General features: G+C 39.1%; 2 protein-coding genes across 3 annotated transcripts in view; both read right to left on the bottom strand.

Annotated features, from left to right (window-relative positions):
• The window catches only part of sorbs1 (sorbin and SH3 domain containing 1), a 40,798-nt gene extending 30,561 nt beyond the window's left edge, over positions 1-10,237 (bottom strand). The window contains exon 1 of the mRNA XM_088304258.1: positions 10,220-10,237. The gene's annotated coding sequence lies outside the window, so the exon portion shown is untranslated. The remainder of the gene's footprint in view (positions 1-10,219) is intronic.
• Positions 10,238-11,489: 1,252 nt separating this feature from the next.
• pik3ap1 (phosphoinositide-3-kinase adaptor protein 1) lies at positions 11,490-22,031 on the bottom strand. 2 transcript variants are annotated; one of them, XM_088304900.1, is made up of 17 exons: positions 21,871-22,031; positions 20,035-20,466; positions 19,240-19,481; positions 18,990-19,134; positions 18,592-18,734; positions 18,376-18,505; positions 17,692-17,888; positions 17,410-17,557; positions 17,245-17,307; positions 16,915-17,160; positions 16,786-16,839; positions 15,872-16,065; positions 15,717-15,789; positions 15,399-15,566; positions 14,603-14,664; positions 14,398-14,495; positions 11,490-12,052 (listed from the first exon to the last, which is right to left on the bottom strand). In XM_088304900.1, the coding sequence occupies exons 1-17, from the start codon at positions 21,899-21,901 to the stop codon at positions 11,932-11,934; spliced, it is 2,547 nt and encodes an 848-aa protein (XP_088161026.1). In that variant the 5' UTR covers positions 21,902-22,031; the 3' UTR covers positions 11,490-11,931. The 2 variants fall into 2 exon arrangements, with proteins under 2 accessions (XP_088161026.1, XP_088161027.1); XM_088304901.1 differs by having other exon boundaries at positions 14,398-14,520.
• Between the last annotated feature and the right edge of the window lie 980 nt (positions 22,032-23,011).

Below are 23,011 nucleotides of genomic sequence, written 5' to 3' on the forward strand. Positions count from 1 at the left end.
ACGGCAGGTACGGCGATCACTTGATATGTGACGACTGACAAGTAGTTTGCTGGCTGTCCGAATCACCAAACAGAATTACGGGACTACTATATAGTGTTGGGCTATGTAGTGTTTGCATGATATCAAGGAATTCCAATCATATGTAGTAATCCAGCAATATTTTTCCCAGGGCTGATGCTGGTGCAGTTTCCTGAGTTTTTGTCTACACTTTGACCCTCAAAATCCGCATTGTTTTATTGAAATGTGTGTTACCACGGCAACAGCTTTTCGCAAAAAATCACAAATATTGTATTTTGACATCATGAAGGTCATACACTCTTCAGAGCAAATATGAGATAGAGCTGGTTTACCTGCTATCAGGAAAACAAAAAAGATTAAAACATATACTTCCTTTAGCCATGAAAAATAAGTTTGTAGATGTTTCAGGCTTTGACTCTTTATTACCTCATTTCTTTTACATATTTGCCTTGGCGGAAGCATTCAATATGCATTTCCAGGGGAAGTACAATGTATAATTTTGACAGATAACACTACAATTGTTTGTTTTTACTCTACGACTGGAAGCACTGTGAGAAGAGCAACACCATCTCAACTTTATACTGCTAGAAAAATATAAATATAATATAACCATAAACCCCCCGAGAGTAGGTAAACTCAGAACTTTTACAGGAGTACAACACAATATATCCACTGTCACACATTGGATATTAAACGCCCACATGAACTAAGATTCAAATTATATTCCTAAAATTGTTTTGTAAAAATGACTAAACTTTACTTACACGTTGTAGCGCAAGAGGGATGCTAGGTAGAGCTCACGGTCCGCATGCGTCAAGACCTTCTGAAAGCCTCCTGAGACGTTCGGCTCATCTGAGGGGATCTGGGCAGGACGTCCCAGCTTTGACCTCGACCTTGACTATGTAGAGGGTCTGTTTGTGTCTGATAGCAGGTGTGTCCAGATGGACCTGTCACCACATGCCACCTGGGAATGTGGCACCTACTCTGCAGAATCCACGCAGACCGCCACATTAAATCATACTCCCCCCTCCCACATAGAGCGTCACTCCGAGACTCAACCCTCCATACCACAGCGAACATGGTGCGCTGCTATGTCTACGATTGCTTGTATGTTAATTAATATATGCTAGGTATGTTGCCCAGTGGGAAGAGGGATATTCATTCAAGTTAAAAATAGTTTGTTAATAGTCTAAGTAGTCTGCTACTTTTGTAACACTACCACCAATAAGCATAGACTTACATTGAGTTGTACAAAACTTCGAGTGAGTTAAGTGGAAGTTCATATTTTTCTGAGTCCAAACACTAAAAGGTTCTCAAATAGTGAACTTTTTTTCCCCCAAAAAGATAAAATGTTATAAAAACCTGCATATGAGGCATTGATGCTTTGCAATAAGACTTGGTTGTAGGATGTTGATGATGTAAAACAAACAAATAAGTCAATAAATATGACAAAAATAACGTCTTAAATTGAAGAGAGAAGTGATAATGTTTAGGGAAAACAAATCAAATTGTCTGCGGATAATCGTGTGTATCAACGTATGCATGAATTAAGATGAGGACTATTGAGGACGTCAATTTCCACTTTAATAGCCTGGAGTACAAAGAAAAAATATAACTATAAAATATTTACTATTAGTATGATCCATTTATTGATTGTGTACACATGTGATTCTGTTCCCAATAAAATAACTACAGCACATGGTTTAAAACTTCTGAATTTGTTGGGTTAGTCAAATAGTGTGTGTGTGTGCGTGTGCGTGTGCGTGTGCGTGTGCGTGTGTGTGGGTGTGTGTGTGTGTGTGTGTGCGTGTGTGGGTGTGTGTGTGTGTGTGCGTGTGCTTGTGTGCGTGATACCAAATGAAAATCTGTTGGGTCTGCAGTAATTACTAGAAAGAGAAAGATAGCTGGATAACAAAACTCTGTCAAGGGATGGCCCAAACTGAAATGAATGTGATACTTCATTTTGCATACTGTACCCACTTTCTGCCCTCAGGTAACAAAACAAAATAGGTCTTTCAAATGAGCTAGGTCAAGGATGGGCAATTTAAATGATGCCCATTAAAATGTATTGGGAACATTCATAGGTGGGGGCTATTTCACTATAATATTTGCTAATAAATTTGTCAAAAAAAACAAATAAACCTCCAATATGCAAAAAAGGGTGTTATCTCCCTCCAAACACCAAAATCATTGAAAGAAAATTGTTAAGTGAATCAGCGGGTGCCGAAATGAGAGTATTCTGCCAAGTTGAGGTGGAGATTGAAGGAGAGGAGGACACGAAAAGGCAGGGAAGCGAGGCAGTGGAAACTTAAAGGGTAATAAATTAAAAAACATAAAAGTACAAAACCACTGGGAGCAGCAAAACGCAAGGACTTGACTAAACTGAAAACAAAGCGAGACAGGCAGAAGGACAACAGCCGTAGACACTGACACGGACATTTGACAAGGACAGCTGAAATGGGCAATGCACTGACAGGGACTGAAAGAAAACAGGCAACTAAATACAAACAAATTGACGTGACAACGAGGAGCACCTGGACAAGACACACAGGGTTGGAAGGACCTGATTGGTTTACACTGGCTTGGGTCCACAAACACAGGTGGACACAATGAACATGATGAGACAAACCAAACACAAGGAAAAAAAACATGAAACTAAAAACCACAACTACAGATCCTGACATATGCAGGAGTCAACTGTAGTAGACAAAACATTCTAAGAATCCCACCCCACATGACCCCCCCCCCATAATGACCTTTTTTTATTACATTACTTGAGGGGCCACTCACAGTGCCGGGGTGGGCTGCGAGGTGCCCATCCCTGAGCTAGGTTAACACAAAAACATCCTTACCACCAGCTCAACTATAACAGAAAGAGAAAGGGATGTTATGTAACACCCTCTGGCTTCGGTATTGTCAACGAATGGCAGGTAGGTGAGAAGCTATCCAGCACTGTGTCTGGGTCCCACCAAACCGCTCCAAACATGGTTCGAAAAGGCTACAACAGAGCAGCAGCTTATCCTCCTAATTGAGACCCCCCCCCCCCCCCAAACCCAACCCTCCCCCCCGCCTTCGCTTGCGCCCTCCCAGCTCTCTTCCATAAACAGCTTCCACCCTGGAAAGCAGCCGGGGATTCTACACATTCCTCCACCAAGCTATTTGAAGTTCATTTCAAACAACTGCAGCATAAAAGGAAATGTATGTAACATGTCATTATAGGCCTCGCGGAAGGATTACATACATTCATGTTGATAATGGAAGGAGCTTAAAGAATATCTTTATGGACACCACTTCAATGTATTATTTCAAACCTCACTAATTAAAATGCCATATTAACATGAGAAGCAACAGCTTTAATGAATTTAACTGTTATATTTGATTGCTTATTTTGAGGTCTGTTGAGGAAATTGAAGTCAATTTTGTCCTCGTGTTCATGTCTATTGCAACACACCAACACGTGACAGATGTGCCCCTCTCTTGCTTGGAGAGCCGAACTGATAGCTCCAACGTCCATGATAAGCTTGGGACGTGATCATGGCCAGATCTCAGTGTTAGAAAACACTGTGTTGGCAGATGTGAAGATTCTGGGGACAACTGCAGTTGGTCCCTTTGGACAAAACGCCTCTTACAAAGATTGTTTCCAAAGCCAGGCTTTTAAAAGGCCTGCTAGGCTTTAAGAGACAGAGCAATAAGAATGTCAGTAAGCTGACAGTAACCAGGGCGCTACTTATTCTCAGCGAGACCTCCAGGCTATACTTGAAGAGTGACAGCATGGATAGTGCGCCCACAAGAAACGGGGTGTTTACTACTTGACAATATAAAAATGGAAATCAAAAACTTTAATATTTACAAGACCATCGTGTTTTTGTGAATAGTTGTTTGAGCGGGCTCACTTCAGGAATTGTCTGGCCACAGTCTAAAAACAGTACAATAAGAGTTGGTAACTTGTTGTGGAAAAGAAATTATTCAAAACCCAAATAAACTTTGACCAGCAAAAAGATTGTGTGTGATGTGCAGTTTTCTTCATACGACATGTGAAATATAGTAGTGCCTTGAGATACAAGTGACCTTACTTATGATTTTTAAGATATGAGGCTAATTCTTTTGCTTTGAAATGTGCATGCTAGCTTGAGATACGAACGCTGTATGGTGACATTGCCGGATAGAATTAATAAATATTCTTAAATAAAGCGGCTTCAAGCTGTGTATTGCCAGTCTCAGTTTAAGCTAACAGTCAAACTAAACATAGAACAAAGAGAAGTCAACATTTTGTGTATAAAACAATTACTTATTCATTTTGCTATCTTAAGGCTAATGCTAATGAAGGCAATCATTGGCATCTATGTGGCAGCGTTATAACCATATAAGCAACAGATATTTGAACAAAAATGTTGGAGCAACCCATGTAGACAAGCATTATAGTGCTCCCAGTCATATACTGTAATATTTCTCCTCTACCAAGACCTATATGAATCCGGCTTGTAGACAGAACACACTAGTATAATTCAACTAGCTGCGGCATCCAATCAGGAAAGTAAGTCTGAACTCATTTATTACCATTATTAAGTAGTGTGTATCGTAATATGTGATTTCTGAGTGTGGGTCGTTATGAGTGAGCCTGTTGATTGGTGATGGCGATGTCAACAAATATGAAAGAGGCAAAGGAACATTTCAGTATGAAAATGCACAGGGACGTTTAAGCTTACTCGTTAACTCAAATCAGCGAGCCTGTGTGCGGAGAGCTTGGTGGTATGTTGTAGCTGATTGCAGCTCGTTTTCCAAGTGTATTCTGTTACCGCTCGTGGTACAAACGTGACAGTAGTGCAAAGCGCTTTGAGGACCTTCTTAATCGGTGGAAAGGCGCTTTGCAAGTAAAAGACTATTTTATACTGACCACAGGTGACAAAGGCACACACACCAGTATGAGCAGCAGTTCAATGTGCACTGAACTGAATGACAAAGTGTGACAAAAATGATTTTGTACCCTGCAAAAAAATATACATAAACTGTGTGCATTCTCCATAATATCAATTTGCCACTGGCTGGCTTATTTAAATATTTTCTGACGTAATAGCTCAGCTGGTAAAAGCTATAAAGTAGGAAGCTTGAACACTATAGTGGCACCATGATTTTGGACTTGATGTATAAAGACATAGACCTTTTTTGACTTTAAAATATAGGTGATGACAAAAACAAGACTGAATTTACTGAATTCAAAATAACTAAAAAGTTCAACAGCGGGAATATGAAAAGGATGAAAGAGTGCAATTTAGCCGGGGACAGTGAAGCAACGCTCACAATGTTGTTTGATGCCATCACAAGATAACAAGCTCAGCTGTGGTCAGATTCCTTGTGGCTTAGCTCATAGGGCATACTGGACATTAGGTGAGTGGCAATGACAAGTTCAGTCATTGTCTGAGAGAGCGCTTCAAGAGTTTCCTCATCTGTGCTGGATGTTTTGACTGCTGCGTGGAATGGAAGCTCTGAGCACGTTCCCTAATATAACTCTTGGAGGACTTCGTGCGACAGGCCTACTTGATAATTGAGTCATAGGATATGGCGGCTAAACGTGAATACAAACAGCAATGTGATAATCCAGCAATTTTAAGAGATAAGAGATTATCCTCGTGTGAAATGGGCTCATAGCGGGACTCCACCGGGTCTCCATTTGTCTATTTAAGGAACACATGCCCAGTCTGACTTGTGTCACTGCATCAAAACACAACAAGCAACTCAGTCAATATCAGCCTGGCTTCTTAAATGTTGTCACAAATCTTCTATTTAAATGTAATAATTCCTAAACTGCAGCATTCTACCTCAATGATGTTATAAATCAGCCCCACAACGTCATTGATGATTTAGGATAAAACTTGGCAACTCAAACAAAATCTTGGGAAGATGCAGCAACAGAGTCATTCTTTTCTAATGTTTATTGTTTTTCTTTGTTATGCCACACATTTTCCTAGCCACTTTGTTCTCATCCTTTTTGCCTTATAGGCCAATTCAAAAAATTTAAACCACTGGCATATGGAATTGAAAATGTGATTTTTGAATGGTAAAATGTGAAAACTCCGGCATGCCTCGCTGACTAAACGTCCAGGCACACCTAAACTTCTCATCATAGATCACCCCTGTTATAAGATGGACAATTATATATTGCCTAGAGAACAGGTGTCAAATTCAAGGCCCGGGGGCCAGATCTGGCCCACCACATTATTTTATGTGGCCCATAAAAGCAAATCAAGTGTGTCAACCTCCGTGAAAAATCATGAAAAAAACCTAAATTTTACTGTAACTTGAACAATAGTAGAACAACGGTTATCCTTGACGTGTGATTTCAAAAGTAGTTCAATCAATTGGTTGTGTACTGTATATGTAATAACATGAGGAGGTGATTAATTATTTATATGGTTTCACAGTCAGAACTGTAACTACAATGTGGCCCATGACAAAAATGAGTTTGACACTCCTGACTTAGAGGACCACAGTGCAGATGACTTCAACAACACTTCAATGTTCATTCGTCCGTCAAACACGGGTGACGATACATGAGGAACTGTCTGGATATTTTCTTGGTTGACTGATTGTGGCGGGTCTGAAGCTAATGATCGTTACCAAAATTCTGGGTCAAATTACCCAAATAAAAAAGAAAAAAAAAAAAAAAAGCAAACTCAGTCTTGAGACAAGAGTAAAAAAAAAAATACTTCAGCCTATTTTTTTTCTTGTGTTAAACTGATGAACAAATAAATAAATTATAAATAATTATACAATTTAGTTATATCAGCTTTGAATGCCAATTCAAAATGGGGAGAACTAATGATATAATGATTTACTATTGAAAGGACACAGGAAGTTGATCAGAGTCCAAAAACATTGTGTGGTTTCCACTATAGTACAAGAAAGAAATTCTGCAAATGTTGATGAGTTTCCGTAAGTGAGGACAGCAAAAGAGGGGTGAGCTATAAATTTGCAATGTATCACTCACACTTAATCATTGTGGTTTGTGTAATGATGAGTCACCTCACATTCTCATTGGTTTTTAAATATTCGCCAGCAGCTGCAGTGACACAGTTGTTTTCCATCAGCTGCTGACTGGTAACGGAGCAGAGCAGATGGGTGGGTGGGGTGTGTCACCGGAGGCCGGAGCTGTTCAATTCCATCATCAAAGCACAAATTGCATTTTGCATGCTTTGTTATCATGCGTCCATGCGCGATGGACCTTGAAAAGCCAAAGCATCACACTTCACTCTCCACTTCACCAAAAGGAGAAAGCGGGCAAGGGGGAGACGAGGTGGTTGCTAAGTAACCTGTTGTAACATTAACATGCAATGAAAACAGAAACGTGGTGTTTGCACGGAACATCCACATTATTCCAAAAGCTCCGTTTACAGTACAAAATCCTGTCAATGCGCCTATCATGTAAAAGTTTCCAGTCCATCTATTTCCGTGATCGCAATGAATGTTTGCTCTGTTCCTCAATGTGTTTACTGCTTCTCACAGAGATTACATGGACCCCAATTAGCATATTCCTCACAAAGCAGCAAATAATGGACGAGCAGCTAAGAAATGCAACCAACCCTAAATGTCTACCATGACTGAAAACTGTTTGGTTAATAACGTGGTCGTCTAAATGGCACATGGTTTACATAAATCTTTCAAACTGAGTTTAGGCTTTGCAACGATTGCCCCTCTTAGACGGAGCCCAGGTGAGATGTAAGGGGGGGTGGTGCAGAGTGACTCTTAAAATGTTTCATTCATATTCATAACTGTGCAGGGGTCACACCAAGAGGACCTGAGCCAATCCCAGCAATACATTCTTAAAAGGAAAAAAATAAAATAAAAAAACAAGATATAGAATGTTAAAAATCTTCAATACACAACCATTTGAACTAGACAAAAAATACCAAGAATACTTCGACAGTAGCTGACACATTTGACTTGAATTGCATATGAGAGTGTAAAACTTGTAGTTCCGGATCTTGGTGTAACAAAATGGACAGCGATTAAGCCAGCGGCTACCCAGCATGCAAACTGAACACCCTCTCTGTGTAAACACTCACATCTCCTCTCATGTCATGTTGTGAAGCAAGCAAGTGTCTGTGTGTTTTGCACTGCCGTGTTACCACTAAGTCAATACTTGGAAGCCAAACAGCTTGTCGTCCTCTTGCTACATGCACTACCGTCAGTGTCAGCACAGTAGCAAGCGAGAGATACTGTGTGACAAACAGCATATCAGCGTGTAATACGGTTTCATATACCAATGCTTTTTGGATAGATATAGGCAGCAGATAGAAGGCTTGTTCTTCTGGAGTAAATTCAGTAATCCTGTCCAAACAGGCGATAAGAACAAGAGGCTTTATTTGTTGCTAGGAGGGGGAAAACTAAATGTTTATGTTTTTTACGTTGAACATGTATCAGAGAGATAAGTCGGAAACACAAATCCGGATTCTTAGGGCATATTAAATTGAGGGGATTGTAGAGTTGACTCGAGAGAAAAAAATGGCAGCGTATTGGAAGTTAACTTGCACTTCTTGTCCCGTCCCAAATTATTGGCCAGTAGTGCGACATAAACTAGCAATCCAATCTTTACATAAGGTGAACGTGGGAATGTGGCAAACACACAAAAAAAAAGTCTGGCTTGTATCTGTCCTCAGTCCCATTTGATTAATTATTTGTTTGAGGTTAATATTTTATTAAGCCCGTGTCGCGTCATGTTACGCACATCACTTGGACTGAAAGCAAAAATCTAGTCATGCGATTGTGAATGGGAGTGCGGAAACAGTGACTGAGGGAAATTTGAATTTTTCTGAAGCAGGCGATTTATTCTGTTCGTCTAAGGTGTGGAAGAAAGTTACCCTTCAAGTTGCATTTGACAAACATATTTAATTTAATCTACAAAGGGATTGACATTCATTTATTTGTATGTGTCTTTGCCTTTTTAAACTCACGTGTGTAATGTGACAGTTGGTCATGTCACATATTGCTGTTTATCCTAGGAGAGCATGTAGTTAAACATTTGGGCCGCCTGTGTCAATAGGAACAGGGAGTATTGACATTATACGAGGTTTACTAGTATGCACTAATATAACACTGTTAGGTGAAACTTCAATGTAGGAAGAGGAATATGCATGGCAACGATCAAATTAGGGCAGTGTTGACCATATACATTATGACATCAATACTGCTAGTTGTAATGAAAAGCAGAGGTGGCGTGGAGTTGGCAATAAATCAATCCATTGTAGTCAATTGCAAAGAGGGGCACAATGACCTCACTTAAAAAAAAAAATACGTTGAGACATTTTCACTCACACATAATAGTCTGAAAAGTAACAACGATACATGAACATACATCCATTTTTTATATCACTTGTCTTTGTGAGAGCCGATCCCATTTGACATTGGGTATGAGGCTGGTTAGCTACACCGTAGACTGGTCAACAGCCAATTGGAGGGTTGATTTAGACAAACAACCATTGACCTCATCTATGGAAATTTTTTGAGTCTTCAGTTGACCTAAACTTGTGTGTCTTTGGAATGTGGGAGGAAGATGGTGTGTGAAGAACTCCAAGCAGAAAGGCCACAAATGTAACTCAGAACTGTGGGCTGGCGAGCTAAACGCCGTTGCTGATATATTAATTCCATACCATTTCAGTAGCGCCACTAAATCAACATGTTCTATCAATGTTCAACTGTGTGGACTATTGAAGTAATGTTCCAGACGCGACTCCCCATGCAGTCCCTGCAACCACATATTGTCATTCTCAAATTGGCTCAAAATTTGCCCACCATTAAAGCCTACATGGTACCAACGACAGGTCAAGTCTAATCTAACAAGTGAGCAAACAGAATGCAGTGATGAATCATGTCATTAATGTCATTGGCGGGCAATAAAGTCATGGATGGGCTCTGCTGGGGATGCGGCACTTAAAGGCTGCTTGGTTCCATGTGTGCTTTTGCTGCAGTGACTGTCCGGGAGACAGAACGGAGTCACAGAAACGCTTTGGATGGATGAAATAAGCTGATTTGACATTTAATGATAAACAGCCAAAGCTGCTGCAGTATTAGCGACAGACAGTCCTACAAAGTCAGCTGTTAAGAGTGACATTGAAAGAGTGAGTTTGGCAAGGTAATTCAAACAATTTTAAAGATAACAATAAATAAACACTTATCAATGATCCTAGCAATGAAAACACGTGCTCACCTGTATTTGCTGATAATAATCCAGTGTTGTGATGTCTCGTGCAGTCTGCACTGTGCTCGGATGGCTTCTGTTCGTCTACCAGCGTCCTTTTTGCGCGTCACACACACTCACGCGTGCACGCGCACGCACACGCACACGCATGCGCCGCACGCAACAAAGCCTCGGCTGCGTCAACTGCAGCAGAGTTGCCAGCCCTTCGCAACAAAAGCATCCAGCAAAGATGCAGTGCAGATTGTGTTTTAATGTGAAAGTTTCAATCAGTTGTTCGAAAGTGGCGAAACGTCGTCCAATTTTGTGTGGCATAATTTACAGATTGCCCACTCTTTGGTCACATCAGGATTTATGTCTACTCTGAAGTGGCCTATAATTGGCAATGGAGCGCCCCCACCTGACTTTTTGCTCTACTTCATTCTATTTAAGTGTCAAGTAATAATAATAATAATAATAATAATAACAACAACAACAATAATAATAATAACAATAATAATGATAATAATAATAATAATAATAATAATAATAATAACAACAACAACAACAACAATAATAATAATAATAATAATAATAATAATAATAATAATAATAATAATAATAATAATAATAATAATAATAATAATAATTATAATAATTAGGCAAATTGAAGTATTCTACAAGTCGTCTCCATCATAACCAGTGTTGTACCTGAATGGATTCAATGAACAAAAAAGTTTTAGGTCCTACAGTCCTGAATTCCCCATTTAAAAAAGAACATTAAAGTAACACGTTTTTCCTTATGCAATAGTAGGGTGAAACTTGCAGCTGCAACAGGGAAATACCAGTATTGTGGGAATAATGGTTTGTAGTAACACATAGACAAAATGAAATAAAATGGACTAACCCAAAAAAATAACTTAGAATAAACTGAAAAGGTTTAATAAAACATGTCTGAACTGAATTTTAAACTAGTTCGCATAGAAAATGAACACTAATCATAACATTGTCAAGTCTTCTTGACCACATTATGTTATCATAAAAAAAACACCTTAATGTGCCGTTGTATTCTTGCCGTTGTATTTATTTCATTGAATGTCTTGAAACGCAAAGCGCAATTAATGTGCAATACAACAATTATGCATATCAATAGACGTTTTCTACACTGAACTTAAGATGGGTACAGTTCAAATGCCATAAATGTTCGACTACTGAGGCTATCACAACTTAATTTCTCTCACAAGATTGATTAATGGGCAGCACGGAGGCCAAATGGTTGCAAAGTGTTTCACAGTTCGGCTTTCCTGTGAATTGGTTGCATGCTTTCTCCCGGTACTCAGACTTCCTCCCACATCCCAAAAACATTCATGCTATGAAGTTAACTGAATACTAGTGTAAATTGTCCATAGATGTGGCTGTAAGTATGAACGGTTGTGTACATGTGCCCCGCCATTTGACTGGTGGGCTCACCCCAAAGTCTGCCTGTCTATCTATCAAATAAATAAAATCTCACATAAGCTCATTAACAAAACCTCATGCCGCTCAGACACACCTAACAAGATGTAAAATGTACTGTACGATGCTTACAACTAATTAGAAGACGGGAAAATGACTAGGAAGTCATCTATTTTTTATTTTATTTTTTTTGGACTGAAGAGCTGCCAATCTAACCTCTTCAGCCCTCTAGCATAAAAAAAGCACACAAATTGAACCCTGATTTAACACAAGAAGTTCACTTCTGCCCATCACCGCAGTCGACGTGGAACAGGAGGAGCAGACAACGTGGTGTGTCTTTGAGGTGGTCTTTGAGGAAGCGCTCGGGTCGGGCAGGACACGTAGCGCTCGTGCGACATCTTATCTGACGTGCTGTAAGACAAGATAAGATAGCATGTGCATTGGCTTGCAGTTGTAGTCGAGAATGAGACCATTTAATTAACAAAACTATCAGTTTCATAATTTTGAGGTCTGGTTCAAATGTGGGCTCCACGCACGTTCCCTCAAACTTGAGACTGGGTTCTCCACCTTTGACATTTCAAGAACATGCATGATGTTCACTGAAGACTCTAAATTCCCTAACAAAAAAATTATCATTCTTATTTTTATTATGTATTGCATGTGGCCGTACAACCAGGCCAGAGTGTGCAGATCAATTAAACCTGTCTTTCATAATTTGTGTTGCTGGTCATCATATACAAGCTGTCCTGGGCTAGACTTTATACACAGGTCACACACTTACACATATGTTACATATCACATCTAACTTAAATTCTTTTTTAAAGATCGGGGACCCCTCAGATGACAAGGAAACTAACAGAAAGTGTGAGTTTGTTCTTCTTATAGTGTATGCCTCTTGTACCCAACATCAATGTTTCCCAATCTTTATTGTGTCAAGGCAAATGTATGCTCAACTCATGTCAACACAACTCAACCATATTTGAAATGCACTATAGATGAACAACCACGACGGGAACAAACTACAGTATTGTATATAAAATAAAAAAAACAAACAAAAAAACAAATATAAAACACCAGCAACACTACTACTAATAGTCATGAATTAAAAAATAAGAAAATAAATAAATTGATTGAAGTAAAGGACCAAAGTGAGCGAAGTCTTCACTGAGGGCGCCAGGATGCTGAATTTGTTATCTTTCGATCACAGCATGGGTGTCTGCCTCTCACTTGGTGAGGTTTGATGCTCGAATCTCTGCTGTCCTTGTGTGGAGTTGAATTGTTCTCCCTTCTGTGGCTATTCGATGGGTACTCAAGTTTCCTCCCATATCCAAAAACATGCATGTTAGGGTCAGTGAAGACTCTTAATTGTCCATCAATGTGAATCTCAGCGTGTTGCCCAAAGTCGACTGTGATAGGCTCCACCTCACTGCAATGGCGCCACCTGGCGGTGGCCAGGGGCGACCACATAGGATTGTTTTTGTATGTGCTTCGTATCTTTTATTATATACATACTTACTATATTTGTATCTGCCAGCACCTGCTTTGCTTTGCATTGCTGTTTTGTTAAATGTACACTTTATGCCTAATATATACAAAACACAATAAAACTGAATAGTGGTGGAACTCAAAATAATAACTGGACTGTTTTGGACTCGTGGTGTGGCACCCCAAGATTTTAAGTGCCCCCATTTGTAAAACCTTATGAACATTTTTCTGGAGGTGCCTCTGCCTCACTCAAATGTGGATGAGAGGCATAGAAAATGGATGGGTGATTGGATGCAAAGGCGACAGCTTAATTGTAGCTTCTGCCATCTAGTGGAGGAGTGTTGAATTGTCCTGCATGTCACGACCTGCATAATAATGTCATTGGCATATACGTATAGATAAACAAATACAAAGGCGACGAATGCTATCTGGGGTTAATACATAAATAAACATTTTCAGACAACTTAAGTAAATTTGGATAATTTCGGCAAAGTATGTTACGTAAAAATTGAGGGATACTTCGCCTATATCAATGATTCACATAGATGACTTGCATGCGATCAATTCCCACTTGATGTGAGGATAGTTGTGACTTGGCTCAGATGGACACGAATGGTTTGATATGCGGTACTGATTACATTGCACATAAGATCGTATCCTGTAGAAGTCATCCATGCATTCGTTCATAAAACATTGGGATAAAATATTCTGAATGGAAAAATGGAATAAAACAACTGAGCTTGGGGTGCACAAGCCCAGCGCTTTACAAACAGGGTGCCGTGGAACCCAAGAGGACTCAGCTCATCAGAAGTGCTACAGTAAATCTCACTTGATTTGTGCCAAAATTATTACATGACTCTTTGTTTATATATATGCTATCACTCAAAGGCAGAAGATGGCAGAAGATAAAATAAACCTGAGCATTCACCTGCTGCCATTCATTCAACAGTTTTATTTGATGGTGTGCTGTTAAGATTTTTTTTAGGTAAAATGCATGCCTTGGCTCAATAAAGGTTGGGAAAGATTGCTCTGAATGACCAACACACCACACACGAAACGTTCTCCAGCAGTATCGTCTTCTCGGGCGAGTGGAAGCCCTTTTGGCAGCAACTACGCATGTTCCGTTTTTTTATTCTGGTCATGTGTCCTAACACTTGCATGTGGTATCCAGTAAATTCTGCTCATGTATCCCAAGTATATTTTGGGAGTATTCAGTGTCTGTTTAAACATCTTTTTTTTTTTATTATGCAATAATTCATGGACACACTGACCTTTGTGAATTGCGTGGAGGAATCCTGGGTGGAATGAGTGGAGCAGCATCAGAAAGCCGTGGAGGTCTTGGTGGAAGAGGAAGGTTTTCTAAGGTGTCCTTGGACAAAACAAAATACGTAATACTGGGTTGTAATTATAACATGGACTAAGAAATTAATAATAATAAAGATAACGTGAACGCTTTCCCGCCCTTTTTGGGCTTACCTCGAAATCTGGCTCTGTGCCGCTGCTGTAGCTGTGCGTGCTGAGTCTGTTGCTCTCAGTGCCTCATGTAAAAGAAAACATATGCTCACTGTTCATGACATTAGATACTCATACATAATCTAAGGAAATCCAACAAACCAATGATATTGTATGAAATATACTGTATTTGAAAATATATGGACACTCATTTTCACTGACACTACTGCCATTCGTTCATTTTTATACTGCTATACAGTGCCCTCCATGAATATCAGCACTCCTGATGAAATGTGTTAAAAGCCTTAAAATATATTTTATCGCAGAAGCTCCTTCCATGATCATGTCAGTCCCCAGACCTCAACCCCATGGAAACCCTGTGGAGTGAGCTAAAGAGAGTGCATTGGAGAGGACCCAGGTCACAGGATGATTTAGAGAGATTGTGCAATGCGGAATGGTTTACGATTCCTCTTTCTGTATTCTCCCGGCTTGTGAAATGAGATTAGGTGCTGTTTGTTGTGTCAAAAGTGGGTGCTAATAATTGTGGCACACATGATTTGATATGAGAGAATTATTTTTTGTGGGTTGTTTTCCCATTGAAATGCACTTCTATTAAAGGTTTGAGTTTTCCCTTTTTTTTTTTTTTTTTTAAATTTTGGTCCTACATATATTTAAAAAAACAAAAACAAACAAACAAACTGAATTGATTACAAGCTAAAAAACACATTGTAACCAGTGGTGCTTATTTTGTTTACAAGGAAACATGAGAAACCGCTGAGCCAAAGTAAAAGTAAAGTAAAAGCATTACAATATGACCCACTAGATGTACTGGATGTGCTCCCCGTCTTCCAGCTTCCTCTTTGGATAAACTGAGCAGCTGAGGGGGAGGGAGGCACCATTCTGGGTGTTCCGTCATACACACTACACTCCAATGTCACAGTCGCTCCCCAAAAGGAGTTTCTCTGCAGCGGAGCACTTATCTCGTAGTCTGATGAGAGTCACACAGCATCATAGAGTGTCTTTATTCACATAATCATGAAAATGTTACTTTCCTGACTGAAATAAAAAAAAAAAAATACAATTAACCAAATGGTATATTTTTTACATTCTACCCCCATAAAGACACGGCATATATTACCAAGATCCTTCCCTGCCTTTTCTTTCTCATTGTGACGCCTGTTGATGCTCTCTCGTAATCTTCTCAGGTTATCCTGAGGGAAAGAAGCAGACATGCAGGAGATGGAGCCAGTTACTGGTTATTAATGAGTATTTCACACATGGCAACGCTTTTACCTGCTGATAGCGCACTGAGCTGGCTCTGCTCTCATGGTCCAGCTGCCAAGCTTTGAATTCATGGACAGCTTCATCTACAGTAATTTCCTCCACTTTGACCCTCTCCTGAAGGGTGATGAGTTGTCTCTGACCGGGTGTCTTCATCCCAGCAAAAAAGTCGTATACAGGTATGGGGGGGTCCATTGCAGATTGAGCTGCAGGTGTGGAGAATTACTTGTTAATTATGGAACGCTCTATTTGGCAAAACCTAAACTACTGTGTGTGCCTACGTGAACTTCAGTTGGGGTTGATCCGACTCACTTTTAATGGTGGCAGGTGTGTGCTTATTCCAATTTAACCGGAGTTTGAATGTGACTGATGAACTGAACAGCTGTAAAAGGGCGTTCATACTTGTGCAGTTATTTATTTTACCCGTTTTGAAACGATTCCTATTGGTCGCATTATTGATGCCGCAAAAACTTTTTATGGCCACGGTAGGTTGAGTTGTTTTTATTTTAGTTTTAATGACACAGCAGTTTATTTATTTTTACACTTGTATGACTCTTACAGCTGTTATGATGGTGGCTAAAACTTTAGGAACAGATGAATTGTATTTTCTAGGCATCAATGTTGCCTGTGCTCAGCAAGTATGTCTCACAATTTTAAGGTTTGAGATGCAAATCTTCTGCTTTTTTTTCCGGGTACTTCAGCTTCCCACGCATTCCAAGAAATGCATGACATATTCATTGAAACTGAATTGTCAAAGTGTGATTGTTAGCGTGAATAGTTGTCTCAACGTTATGCGACCTAAAATGAGTGGAGGAACTGGATGGGTGAACAGATTGATGGGAATTGCTTTCAAAATCAAACGATATCGAGTTTGACCAGCAGACAGTTTTTGATCTCAGAAATTCCGCTGAACTCAGTTTGTTTACCTTCCTGGTACGTTTCCATGGTTTGACTTTGGGACGTAGCTTTATCTGAAAATACTGCCCAAAGTACTGAGTTAGTGGTGTCATACAGGATCAAAATTACAGTCGGTTTAATAAATGACTGTGAAGTACCTTTTGAAATATAGGTTACAGGCTTTTCAGGTTCAGGCTCAATTTCTGGTCTTGGGATCGGGGCTGGTGGTCGGGACAGGACTGCTGCATTGTGGCAATTATTTTCATCCAAAGTATCATAAATGTCGTCACTAGAGACGTTGTATGGGTCGAATTCATTATCAGCTTCAGTCGACTCTGCGTTTTCCATTTGCTCACATTGAGGTTGCGCGCCTTCATCCCGGCCTAGACTGTTGCGAGGTTTTGCTGAAAGAAAAAAGACAGTAATGTATCATACTTTGTATATTTTACATCATTGCTATTCAAGATTGTCATTTTCAGGATGTTCACCTTGAAAAAACGTTCTCAACATAGCATCCTCTGGGTTTTCCTCTACAGCATTCATCACTACATCTACAGACACAGCAGCAACATCAGATCCCATATATCCAATATATAGAAAATTCTTTTTTGTACTAATATCAACAAAATGTATCAAATAAAGTGTGTAATTACATAGATCATCTGCACACTCAGGGTTTATGCCCAGCATTGACTCATACATGTCATTGGGACAACCTGAGTGCTTGGTAGATGACATCTCTTCGTAGTCCTCTGTACTCTCGTCTGGACCTTCGTTGTGAGAGTTGAGCATATCTGCAGTCTGCTCCATTTGTTAGGAAACAAGATATAGTATATATATATATATATATATTGAGAGAGAGAGAGAGAGAGAGAGATTTATATAGATTAATATATATATATGTGTGTGTGTGTGTACACAATTATAGGACTTACGACAAATTCATCAATGAACTGTCGAAGATTTGGGAAACCACTCTTTTCTGCCAGTGTGTTTGGATAATCTCCATTCTTGTTCATCACGCTGTAAGATTGCAGCGCCCCAGGAATCTGAAGGAGGAAGCTAGACAACTCCTTCAGGCCATACTTTGCGGCAAAGTGGAGCAAAGTGGGAAGTTCCTCACTGCGCTTATCTAAAAGACAATGTTCGTTAGCCTTGTGGGTGAGTTGCAGGATTTACTCGTAAAAGCTGTGAAAGTGGCACATACATTTATGACGGTACTCTGCGTTATATTTCAATTGAGAGCTTTGACCTCGCGAAGACTATAAAATAATTATCATTTGATTTTTATTTGTCATTGCAGCTACATCCTATGTATCCATAACGACACAAAATTGCATTATCTGGTTACATAGGGCTACACATTCTATAGCTAAACAAACACTCTTATTAGGTAGATCACTACAAAAAATATTGTATTTTAAGCTTATCTTTGCAAAAAAAAAAAAAAAAAAGATCATTTTTCCGTTGCATGAAATTGTATGCAACTAATCAGAGACACTCCAAGATGACTTAGATGTGTATACGCAAATCCTCATTTTAATTGTGCTAAAATAACAAATCAAGTGGTGGGCTTCTTTCAAGGAACAGAGTAGCAAGAACAGGTTTGTAACACTCACATGCTGCCATATTTTGCTCCTCTATCTGTCTGATCCCAAAAAGTTGAAGACATGCTGGCATCTTGGATTTGATTGAGTCTGTTAAAATTTTGTCCAAAGATTCAATTGAATCGGACGTTAAATTGAAGGCCTGGGAGAAGAACAAAGAACAAACAGCATACATGTTAAAATCTAGGAGACTGGCATGAGGACTAAATAAATAATCCAATATCTCACCTGGCAGAGGAAATTTATGGGATCTGCAGCATTTTCAAGACAGCGACCGACTTCTCCCATGTTGGTATAATATGTGACACATTTCAAGCTTATACGTGATTGGTTAGAGCACAGGGTGAGTGATACCTCCCCTGCAGGCATTTCTAGGAAGTAAAAGAGCAATCATATTACTTAGTAGAAGAGTATTTTCAAAATGTGATCCTGGATGTATTTGTTGACTGATTTCAAACCATTTTCAAGTGATCCCATAAATGAGCCAGTTTCTCGCTGATTACAGATCACAACACAATTCCAATGATTGTCATGAGAACTGGCTGATATGCTAAAATACAAAATTTAAATTTGGAATATTCGTCAGTGAAGAAACAATCAAGGACTTGAAGTGCGATATGACTTACTCGGTGCAGTGAGACTTATTGTGTACTCATTTACAACGGTGCATGGAACTATTTTTGTCCGCTTATTTCCAGAACAAAACTCCACTTCTGGTGATGACAAATCATCTACTTTGTCACTAAAGATGATAAAAACACTCTCCTCCACCTGAGCAACAAACAGAATCAACAATGGACCTCATACAGCGCATGTCTGGAACAACTTCCATTTTAACACCTCCGTTGGTGTCATGACGTAATGACCAATGCTTACCCCACACAGAAGTCGGTTTGGTTGAACAGTGATGCAGTTGATGTGTGAGTGTGGACTCATTTCCTTGGTTAGTGAAAGACGCATGCTCGCATGTTCATCATCTTTCAAGTTTCTTTTTCGACACTCTCCTGACATCACTTCCTGTGTTTCAGCAGTGAGGGGATCTTCACTTGAGGAGGCTCGTGGGACGTGCAGCTGTTCTGAGGCTGTGTATTTGGTCACATGTTCTGCCTGAAGCCTGCCTTTCATAAAACAAAACCAAAAAAAAACTACACAGTCAAACAATCGACTAAAATGGACCTAAACGAGCAGGTTTAGAACATAAAAACTGCAGTTAAAGCAAATTTTTTAGTTTAATGTACAAGCAAATAAAATAATTTAAAATGAATCAAATTAAAATTATTCAATGAAATCTGAGAGGTACTCAGTTAACTTTGTTTTTATTACCAAGGGGTGAGGCAAATATTTTGCCTTACTAATTTACGCACATGCAAGTGGCAAATTATGAAATGGCTCTCAGTATGGTACAGTGTGCACTCGGTCTTAAACCACAACATGATAAGCGGTTTATTTTTAGAAAGGTTTAATTTTTAAGTGGACCTTATTTTATTGTTAGTGATTCAGTATTTTGTGTATTGTATTGTAACATCTTGAAACATGACCCTTTCCTGTTTTTTTTGTGTTTTTTTTTTCAAATATCAGCAAAAAAAATAATTTGCGACAACGATGATGTAAGCATAATTACGCCGTATAAAGACAAATAACGATAACCAGAATATGAAGCTGCTGGCCTACTGTAAGCGATGGTCTCCAAAATGGCTGACACGTAGATATCTGGGTCATCCTCAGCATGCAGTTTCCTCCAACTGGACCAATCTTCAAAGCCATCAGCCGTCAGTACATCTTCTTCGGACACGCCACACAACAGCGCCACCACTCTGTGTGATGGGCGGAGCAGCCTCTGAAGGGCTCCATGTAGCTCAGGCTCAGCCATGAAGTCTATGAATCCGCTAGTGAGGAGCAGCACAACACATTTGAAGCTGTGGAAATTTTCAAAGGAGTACCCATGGAGCTGATCGGCAGGGCCGATGGTATAAAGCAAAATTGAGCTCTTGTGGAACTTCTTGGAGGACTTCTCCAGGATCTGCTGCAAATATGTTGCCCATTCTTGCGCCTCAGCAGTGTGCAGAATTAGTAGCTGAGGTGTTGAAAGGGAGGCAGAATTAACTGTAGAATAAAAAAATAAACAACTTTTATTTTATTCATGGTTCACCTCATAAATAGAATACGTTGGATCATTTTGTTTAGTAGATTTAAAGTACAGTATACCTTCATTGACTTTTTGTCCAGAAGTACAGAAATGTAAAACAAATTACCTGGAATAAACTTAAGCTAAAATATATAGTTCACTGTAAGAAGTGACGTTGCGAAGAACATGACGCAAAAGGGGCATTGCTTAAGGGACCTTCAACCGCGCTTTGGAAGCAAACAGACTCCATCTTCAAATTTTGATGCACTTTTGGACAATATAGAGTCATCAATTAACTTTACACACAAAAGCAAGCAAGGGGACAACATGCAAATGCCACACAATGAGGCCAAGATTAGAATCCTCAAATTCTGACTTAAGAGGCAAATGTGCCGCAATGCCACCATGGTGCCAGTACCCTAAAGTACAATTTTACTTTGATTACAACACTATATTATTAATATACCTGAATGTACACAGTACATTTCTTATAATACATTTTATTCTATAAAAGCTGTATTTGGTCCCAATAAACAGTAAAATTTAATAGTAAAATATTTCGCGTAATATTCTCAGATGAAATATTTTTCGCGGAATATTTTACTCTCAAATTTCACTTTGCTTACCGCCACCAAATACAGTCTTTTTAGACTATAATTGAAGCTACAAAATGTACAGTGTTTTTATATCATGAGTATGTAGTAAATGTCACTTAATAAAACTGCAAGCGTTGGTATTTATTTGCGGCTAACCCTCTATGATCTAGCCAAACCATGTCAAATTAATTACAACCCTTGTAATCATCACAAATATTATGCTAATGATGTGACACTGGCGATATTATGCGTTCATTTCCATGTAGTTGCTGCTCGTGTTTATCATGGTAATGCTTGACAACATACCAACTGTCCGGCTGTGGAATGTCAAGGTGAGTGTGGTTTGAGCATAAATGTCCAAACTGTTGGCTATTTCGGTGCAGAGAGTCCACAAGGAATTGTACAAACACAGCACTGTGTCAACACCAGTCAGAGTAATTTAGTTTGACTCATTAAAGTGTTTAATCAGGTCAAGTTCACCCCTGTGCTTGCTAACTGGGCAAGAAACCCAACGCGAGTAATCACCTTCATCACAGTTCCCAATGATGGCAGTGCTGAGTGAGTTGACATGTATTTGTTAATGGGCTGCTGCCATGCGCCATCAACGGATGGACTTGTGAGACAGGAAAGCGACTGACAGGAATTGAACCTCAAAGGAGGGCTGAAAGTCTTTCTTCCTTTTTGTTGTGCTCATACAGGAAGATTAGCAAACTATTTTCTTAAAATTAAACACATTTGAGTATGACAACATAAAATACTTGTTTTCTTTTTTTTTTTTTTTTTTACCTGAGTTCCCACAGGAGATCTGTTCTGCCATTGTTATGGTGTCTTGAAAGTGTGTAAACTCAGTCCTCAAGGAACATAGTCTTTTTATTCCCCTCCTAAACAAGCGAATTTGCGTAGTTCTGCAAACAGGAATAAGTTAGCTTTCGCCCGTTGCCGCTGTATCAATAGCAACATTCAGTTTCCTGATTTTAGCGACTCACGCCCACTTCCTGAAACAGTTGAAGAAGTGAGAAATGTACCGCAGTCATGACTAAAATGTGCAACACGTCAGTGATTATGTGAAACCTTGTCACCTCTGGAGGCCTGATTATTCAAAATAAGGGCATGGAGAGGGGGAGCAAGGACACACACACACAAACACACCCCTACCCTCCTCTATACACCCCCCCAAACACACACGCACACACCACTGACTCAAACAGATACACAATTGTTTCTTTCATTTCCCAAAATTCAAAGGGTTTCATGCAACAGTGGTACAACAAAAAAAAAAGAAATGCAGAATATGCTGATATCATTGCAAATATCATTTTTTAAATTAAAGGCATTCAGGCCAGTAAAAGCTGAAGGATAATATATCAGTACTGTGCAATGTTTACAAAACAATGACAAAAGAGATCATAACCATAAAAATACATGACATAATATCAATAAAAAAAGAGTTGCGTGTAAGTGTGTGTGAATTTCTGAACAAACAGTAACTTGTTGCCAGGGTAAATCACTACATTAATTTGAACACAAGAGGGCAGCAGAAAATCATTTACCTCAGTCTAGTGAAATTTCTTAATTTCTTTCACCGACACTTTGTATGAAGAAATCATGAGACACTGCATTTAAAATTATATAAATAAATAAATACATAAATAAATAAATGAAAATAAATATATATACCCATATATTTATTTATTATTTCCAGTGCTGTAGATCATTATAACAAGATTTATTAACGAAATAATTGAATGTCATTTTTGAAGCATTGACCCAAAGCAATGCATGCCTTATTTAGCTTACCATGACTGGCTTAGTATACCTGCTTATTATAGTCAATTACATCTTATTTACTCAATGTCATAAAATCGTTAAGTAAATACATTCTCATCACATCTTGGTTACATCGGAACAAATAAGCTAAGTGAAAGCC

The sequence above is a fragment of the Idiotropiscis lumnitzeri genome, chromosome 9, assembly GCF_059441095.1.
Source record: "Idiotropiscis lumnitzeri isolate Australia: NSW breed Sydney's pygmy pipehorse chromosome 9, RoL_Ilum_1.0, whole genome shotgun sequence".
NCBI classification, from domain to species: Eukaryota; Metazoa; Chordata; class Actinopteri; order Syngnathiformes; family Syngnathidae; genus Idiotropiscis; species Idiotropiscis lumnitzeri.